At 48.0% G+C, this 6,564-nt stretch overlaps 1 protein-coding gene and 1 pseudogene across 2 annotated transcripts in view; one reads left to right on the top strand and one right to left on the bottom strand.

The window, feature by feature from the left end:
• Positions 1–3,167: 3,167 nt before the first annotated feature.
• Positions 3,168–6,564, bottom strand: part of TLN1 (talin 1) — a 36,176-nt gene continuing 32,779 nt past the window's right edge. For both annotated transcript variants that reach the window (XM_003800235.2, XM_012811672.2), the window contains 9 exons: positions 5,992–6,177; positions 5,766–5,873; positions 5,151–5,256; positions 4,849–4,973; positions 4,615–4,740; positions 4,427–4,489; positions 4,137–4,319; positions 3,861–3,989; positions 3,168–3,746 (listed from right to left, as the gene is read on the bottom strand). In XM_003800235.2, coding sequence (XP_003800283.1) covers positions 3,621–3,746; positions 3,861–3,989; positions 4,137–4,319; positions 4,427–4,489; positions 4,615–4,740; positions 4,849–4,973; positions 5,151–5,256; positions 5,766–5,873; positions 5,992–6,177 — 1,152 coding nt within the window. In that variant the 3' untranslated portion in view covers positions 3,168–3,620. The remainder of the gene's footprint in view (positions 3,747–3,860; positions 3,990–4,136; positions 4,320–4,426; positions 4,490–4,614; positions 4,741–4,848; positions 4,974–5,150; positions 5,257–5,765; positions 5,874–5,991; positions 6,178–6,564) is intronic.
• Positions 6,196–6,564, top strand: part of LOC111728598 — a 3,475-nt pseudogene continuing 3,106 nt past the window's right edge.

The raw sequence follows: 6,564 nt of genomic DNA, 5'->3' as shown, positions 1-6,564 counted from the left end.
CCCTAGCCGCTTGAGCCACAGGCGCCGAGCCACTACACTAAAACTTGACACATGCTAGTTTCTTTAGAGTTGGTTGCAATGTGGAACTTGAAACCATATCAATGACATTTTTGTACTATGTTAAAATCCATTGGTCTGTGGTCACACCTTGATTGAATATTTTAACCTTACATAATTAAGTAACATCATGCATTGGTCATTTGGAAAGAGCTGATTCACTGAGCTATGCAGATCTTCCAAATGTGGACACATTTCATTAAATATTATTTTAAAAATCTTATTCCTTGAATATCATGATAGACTTCAACAGAAAAGTCTTTAAGTTTTAAATTTTGGGAAACTATGAAACACAACGTGGCAAATACAAGTTTTATAAAATTCAGTGATACAAAGCTCAAAATGAATTGCTCACAATAAACACTGTCATATTTTTCTAAAGTGACAGATTCACTTTGTTCCTTTTTGTGAGAAAGATTGCCATATACCCAAGTCTGAAAACCATAGTTTGTTGGTCCTTCTCTCTAGTAAATGTGATGTTCCATGAAAGAGTAGCTAGTTCAACTTGCAACTCAAAGAATCGCTTTCTTCAAAAAGACCATCATACTTTGGTATGCAACAGAAGTGCTTTATGCATACTCCCCAGCTTCTCAGACAAATATTGGAGAGACAATTTACTCAAGGATTAAGATTTTTTTTTTTTGAGACAGAGCCTCAAGCTGTTGCCTTGGGTATCACAGCTTACAGCAACCTCCAACTCCTGGGCTCAAGCGAGTCTCCTGCCTCTGCCTCTCAAGTAGCTGGGACTACAGGTACCTGCTACAACACCTGGCTATTTTTTGGTTGCAGCCATCATTGTTGTTTGGCGGGCCTGGGCTGGATTCGAACCCGCCAGCTCAGGTGTATGTGGCTGGCGCCTTAGCCACTTGAGCCACAGGCACCGAGCCAAGGATTAAGTTTTAATATAATTAATAAATTTTTACTACTTCATCAAGGACATTCTTAAATGTAAAGTTGGTATTTTTTCTTAAATTGCTAGTACATGGCAGTGAAGAATACAATGACTGTACAGTTTGAAACCATTGCCTTGAATTGTACTAAGGCAGTTTTATTCCCCTAATACTTTTTTTTGTACTGTTAGTGCAAATGTTGACACTGTGAGAAAGGAAAATAATGTCTTGGTATTGTTATGAAAATGATTTTGACCTGAAAAGGTCTTGGGGATCCCTAGGGATCTAAGGACTACATTTATTTATTTTTTATTTTTTTGAGACAGCGCCTCAAGCTGTCGCCCTGGGTAGAATGCTGTGGCATCACAGCTCACAGCAACCTCCAACTCCTGAGCTTAAGCAATTCTCTTGCCTCAGCCTCCCCAAGTACTTGGGACTACAGGTGCCCACCACAACACCTGGCTATTATTTTTTGGTTGTAGTTGTCATTGTTGTTTGCCAGGCCTGGGCTGGATTTGAACCTGCCAACTGTGGTGTATGTGGCTGGTGCCTTAGCCGCTTGAGCTACAGGTGCTGAGCCTGAGGCCTACATTTAAAGAAGCTGACCTGGGGGGTGGGCATGGTGGCTCATGCCTGTAATCCTAGCACTTGGAAGGCCAAGGCAGATGGATTGCCTGAGCTCACGGGATTGAGACCAGCCTGAGTCAGAGTGAGACCTTGTCTCTAAAAAATAACCAGGTGTTGTGGTGGGCACCTGTAGTCCCAGCTACTTGGGCGGCTGAGGCAAGAGTATCACTTGAGCCGAAGAGTTGAGGTTGCTATGAGCTATGACACCACAGCACTCTACCTAGGGTGACAAAGTGAGACTGTCTTAAAAAAAAAAAAAAAGAAAATAAAGAAGCTGGCCTAATGGGTGTTAGAGCCTGTCCCCAGAAGGCTCCTAAAGCATCACTAGTGAGAGATGATTGGTCACAGTGCCTGAGGACATGACAGGAAAATCGTATCAGGAGTGAGCAGCTGTCCTGGGCTCAAAGCTGAGGAGTTCAGAGTCTGGACTACCACTTGTCAGGGAGGTTGTAGAAGGGATCCAAGGTCCTCAACTCATGAGACTGACATTGAATCTGGGATTAGGGGGCCACAGCACTATGTACTGGAGTTGCCAGAGAAGCGATAATACATCTTGAATTTTCCAGCGCTTAGCACAGGCATGGCTTAGTAAATATTCAATGAGTGAATCACAGGTGACAGAAGTGATGGTAGGAAGTTGGCACTATACCCAGTGGGCTGCCCTGGGGAGGACAAAGTAATTCCATTGACTTTAAACTTACTTTAATGGGGTGGGAGTAGAGGTGTTAGGCGCCAGAGTGGTAGCAGATGGGTAATATTTGTGTTTTAGTTGGAGGGAGAAGTACTGAGGAAATAACATACTGAGTAGCAGGGCTGGCTAAAAGATTGTGTATGAAAATAGCAGCCAACCTAAGAGATGACAGGGAATACATGCAGTGTGGGCAGAGGAGGGTGAATGCAGAAGTGGAAACACACAGCACTCACCTCCCTCGTGGCCTCTCTCCACTGACTCTCCAGACTACCCAGGCTACTGGAGCAGGCCTACCAGCACCTCCTTTCCACCAGGGAAGTTCTACTCTCTTAGTATAAAGCCTCGCCCCTGGGTCAAGCTTTTCCTGTTCTTTTCCTTCCAGCACTATCCCACACAGAAGAGCCCTGCGTAGCCAACAATAGCACCTGCTTGAGGGAGCTTTAGTTTGGATTTTCTGTTTGCTAACAGCATCCCATTCTGTGGCTATAGGTCTGTCTTACAGGTTTATTATTTTTAGTAAAGCTGCCCTGGAAAATTCAAATGTGGCCAGGGACTGGATTTGTTCATGTACTCTAAGTAGTTATGAAGAACAGAGTGACCTGGTAGTCACAAAGAGCTGTGGCAGCTGCTGTCCCAGAAGCAGAATGACACTTGGTGAGGAATAGGTATAGGCCACTGAGGTGGGGGAACTCTAGGAGTACAACTTCTTAGACATAGCTTCCCAGCTAGAGTGACTTTAGGGATCTGGGTACGAGGAGGAGGGTAGGACCTCAGGGACAGATGGCTAATCCACTCCTCTCCCATTTCAAGCCAGATCAAGCTGAGTAACAGAACTCAATCACATTCTCTCCTCCTCTGCCCTGGGAGGAACCTCCCATTTCCTAATGCAGCCAGGCAGTGGCTGTAGGTAGAATCACCTTTATTGGAAGATAACCTATTGGGGGCTTACAACCCTGCAGCCCCCATAGGTAGCTAGGGTGGGGGTAAATAGTATCAAAAAAGGATGAATAGAGCTGATGAGGCTGTGGGACTGGCTGGAAGCTGCTGGCAGGGTGGAGTGGGCTGGGGCCCTAGCAGGTTCAGATTGAGGTACAGCAGCGTTAATAATACTCTTGGAGCGTTAATACTCTGGGGATGGGCAGGCACTTGGGGAGCCCTAGGGCATGAAGGCACTTGGAACTGGGGAGGGGCTGGGGGCTGTGCAGTGAGACTAGGCAGGGCCAGGGTTTGGTAGGCATTTTGGGGAGTGCTGGGGTTGGGCAGGTTGGGCAGGTTGGGCCCTGGTAGCCCAGAAGGCTTTGGTAGTGGCAGGCACAGTCTCTGGGTTGGGTCTGCGTTAAATAGAAGTGGCTTCCCTAGTGCTCATCTCGCAGCTCTGAAGGCAGGAACTTGTACTGCTGCTGCCGGATCTGGGCCAGCTTCTTCCGTGCCTCTTCTAGCTCTCGTTCCTTCCGGAGCATCTCTTCCTGTGCTGCGATGATCTGAGGGATATAGGTTGGGGACTCAGCTCAGCAAGTACATACAATAGGGTGTTTGGGATCAGCACAGGCAACAAGACTGCTCTCCTGACAGTGTCCCTGACTATCTGGGCTCACCTGGGCAATGCCCCCAACCATCTTCTCCTTCACCACCACCGTCTCATTCTCCTGGTCTTCAAAGGCTGCTGCCTTCTGTGCTGCTTTTACCAGGTTATCTGAGGCTCGCTTCACTGCGTTGCCAGCAGCCTGCACAGGGAGAAATAATGAGTTGAGTACTCACGTAGAGTCCCACTAGAGACAGTGCCTCAACTTGCTCACAGAAACATACATCTCAGGGGTGACAGTTTAAAATAGTCAGCCCAAAGGACAATGGGATGGGTCAGGGTTACTTACTTGAAGCCGTTTCATTGCCTCAGAGTCCTGGTCAGCCTTGACCTTGCAGGCCACAAGAAGCTGGGCTGTGGAGGCAGCTACCTGCTTGGCTGATGAGATGAGCTTCTCCTGGCTGGCGTGACCTTGTACAGCTGCGTTGGCTGCCTCACACAGATTGTTGGTAGCCGCAGCCACCATTCGGGCCTAAAGCAAGGAGAGTTAGATTAAAATATACCTCTTGCCCTGGTCCACCCCCCACCACACCAGCTTCTCAAGTCTCTCAAACTCAGAGAGATCTGTTGTACACTCACAGCAGAAATGAGACCCTGGGACCACTGCCCATCGTCCAGTGCATTGGCCGGAATGGCGCCCACCTGTGGAGGAAGGCGGAGAGCCTGCTCAGACCCGTGCTCTCCTTTAAAGCCTAGCAGGCTAGATGTGGTCATGGACAACAAAGCTGTTGCTCTGTCCCCGTTCTTTTGGGTACTTAAGTACTTACCTTCCCTTGAGCCACCAGTTCTCTCTGGGCAGCTGATGCAGCCTTTACTAGTGCACTGGTAGCTGCTGCAATGGACTTGGCAGCTTCCAGTATCTGTTCTTCAAAGTTCAAGGACTCATCTGCCTCCTACAATGAACAAAGATTGCAGAGAAAGAAGCAAAGTCAGAGAGGAAGGCTGCAGGTGGAGACATTCTGCTCTTATTAGGGTGGGGGAAGGGAGGGAGTGGGACTGACCTTGGGTTTGGCCCGAGGCTTCAACTGCTCTAGCTTTTTGGCTGCAGCCTCAATGGCAGCTGCAGCTCCCAGGAGCTCATTCTCAGCAATGACTGTGGGGTCCTCTGGGTCCACCCATTCTGTTCCTGGTGAGTTGAAGGGAGAAGAAAGAGGCTAAGACAGGGCAGGGTGGTAGTGTCACCAGGCCTTAATACCTATTGGGGACTATGGGAAGAGGTTAGCTCAGAGCTGTCCAAGCAGGAAGCAGAGATTGCACCATGACAGGGGTTTTCCTTCCCTTCCTGCCCCTGGTCACCACTCACCCTTCATGGCCTCAGCAGCCTGGATGAGCTCAGTAACTGAACCAGCCACACGCTTTGAGTGTCCTGTCAATTGCTGCTTCAGTTCTGGGCTTGGCTTCTGCAGGGTCTGGGGAAGAGGTGGAGCGAGAACAAAGAAGATCACACCTTAGTGTCTACCTTGATCTGTAATATAAAGCAGGGCAGATTATGGTGCCCCCAGCCCCATCCCTGGAACATTCCACACTACAGCCATCAAACACTAGTTGCCTATCCAAGTACACTCCATGCATCATTCCACACATGATGAAGACATCACTCACCGGCTGACAAGAAGCAAGGATGATGACGAAATGAGAAAAAAGGAGAGATGATGAAGGTAGAGCAGGGGGTAGACAGGTGGGAAGAGAGGAAAAAAGAAAGACAAAGAAGAAGAGGTGAATAGAAGAACCAAAAACAGTGAGAATGGGGGTGGGGGGGAAGACAGAGAAAGGGAGACTTAGCAATAAGAACAGATTTGGGGAATAGATGGTAGGGAGGAGATTTGAGCAAAAAACGAGAGTGCAGGGTCTGAGACTTGTGGAAAGAGGCCTGTATGTTCAGGAAGGCTGGTAGGAGGAGTAAGCAGCTCTCTCTTACCAGTAGCACATGATCCAGGAGTTCCAGGTAGCCATTGGCACATTCCCGGCCATAGTGCAGGGCTCGAAGCCGCATATCAGGGGCCACTTCTGGGTGGTAAGCTGCTTCCTGTCCCCAGAGTAAGATGTCAGCTTTATGTTCCCAAAGAGCTCTAGGCCCCCCAAATCCCTACAGTTTCTCCCACACCATGTTATTCTCCAAAGCTGCTTCACTACCAGATTTCTACCTTGCAAGCCCGAAGCATGTCTGCAATAGCACGACGGCTCAGATTGGCTGTGGCAATGACATCTTCCTGGCGACAGGAATTGCCAGCGGCAACTGCCTTGGCTGTGGCCATAGTGATACCCTTGGTCATTCGGATGAAATCTTCTGGGGTAGAGGTCTTGGCAGGCGGCTCTGGGGAGCAGAAGACCTGTGGGAGTAGGACAAGATGAAAGATCTGACAGGGACTGAGACAGTAAGGCAGGGTATTCCTCTGTATTCATGTGTTCTGGTTCATTCATTATGTGCTCATTCAACAAGCATTCATGGAGTACTTATTTTTTTTTTGCAGTTTTTGGCTGGGGCTGGGTTTGAACCCACCACCTCTAGCATATGTGGCTGGCGCCCTACTCCTTTGAGCCACAGGCACCACCCGGAGTACTTATAGGTCAAGTCCTTGCAGATGTTCACACATCACAGGTAGTATAACAGAAAGCAGGTGGTCATCATTTCTCTAAAGTGACTAGAGAGTTTGTTTGTTTGAAATTAAAGAAGTAACTTTTGGCTAGATTTTAATTCTATTTTTTTTTTTTTTTTT

Source organism: Otolemur garnettii, unplaced genomic scaffold (assembly GCF_000181295.1).
Source record: "Otolemur garnettii isolate 467f Iridium unplaced genomic scaffold, OtoGar3 scaffold00172, whole genome shotgun sequence".
Taxonomy (NCBI): domain Eukaryota; kingdom Metazoa; phylum Chordata; class Mammalia; order Primates; family Galagidae; genus Otolemur; species Otolemur garnettii.
The sequence above is the reverse complement of the archived record's forward strand: the minus strand, read 5'-3'. Positions and strand labels throughout refer to the sequence as shown.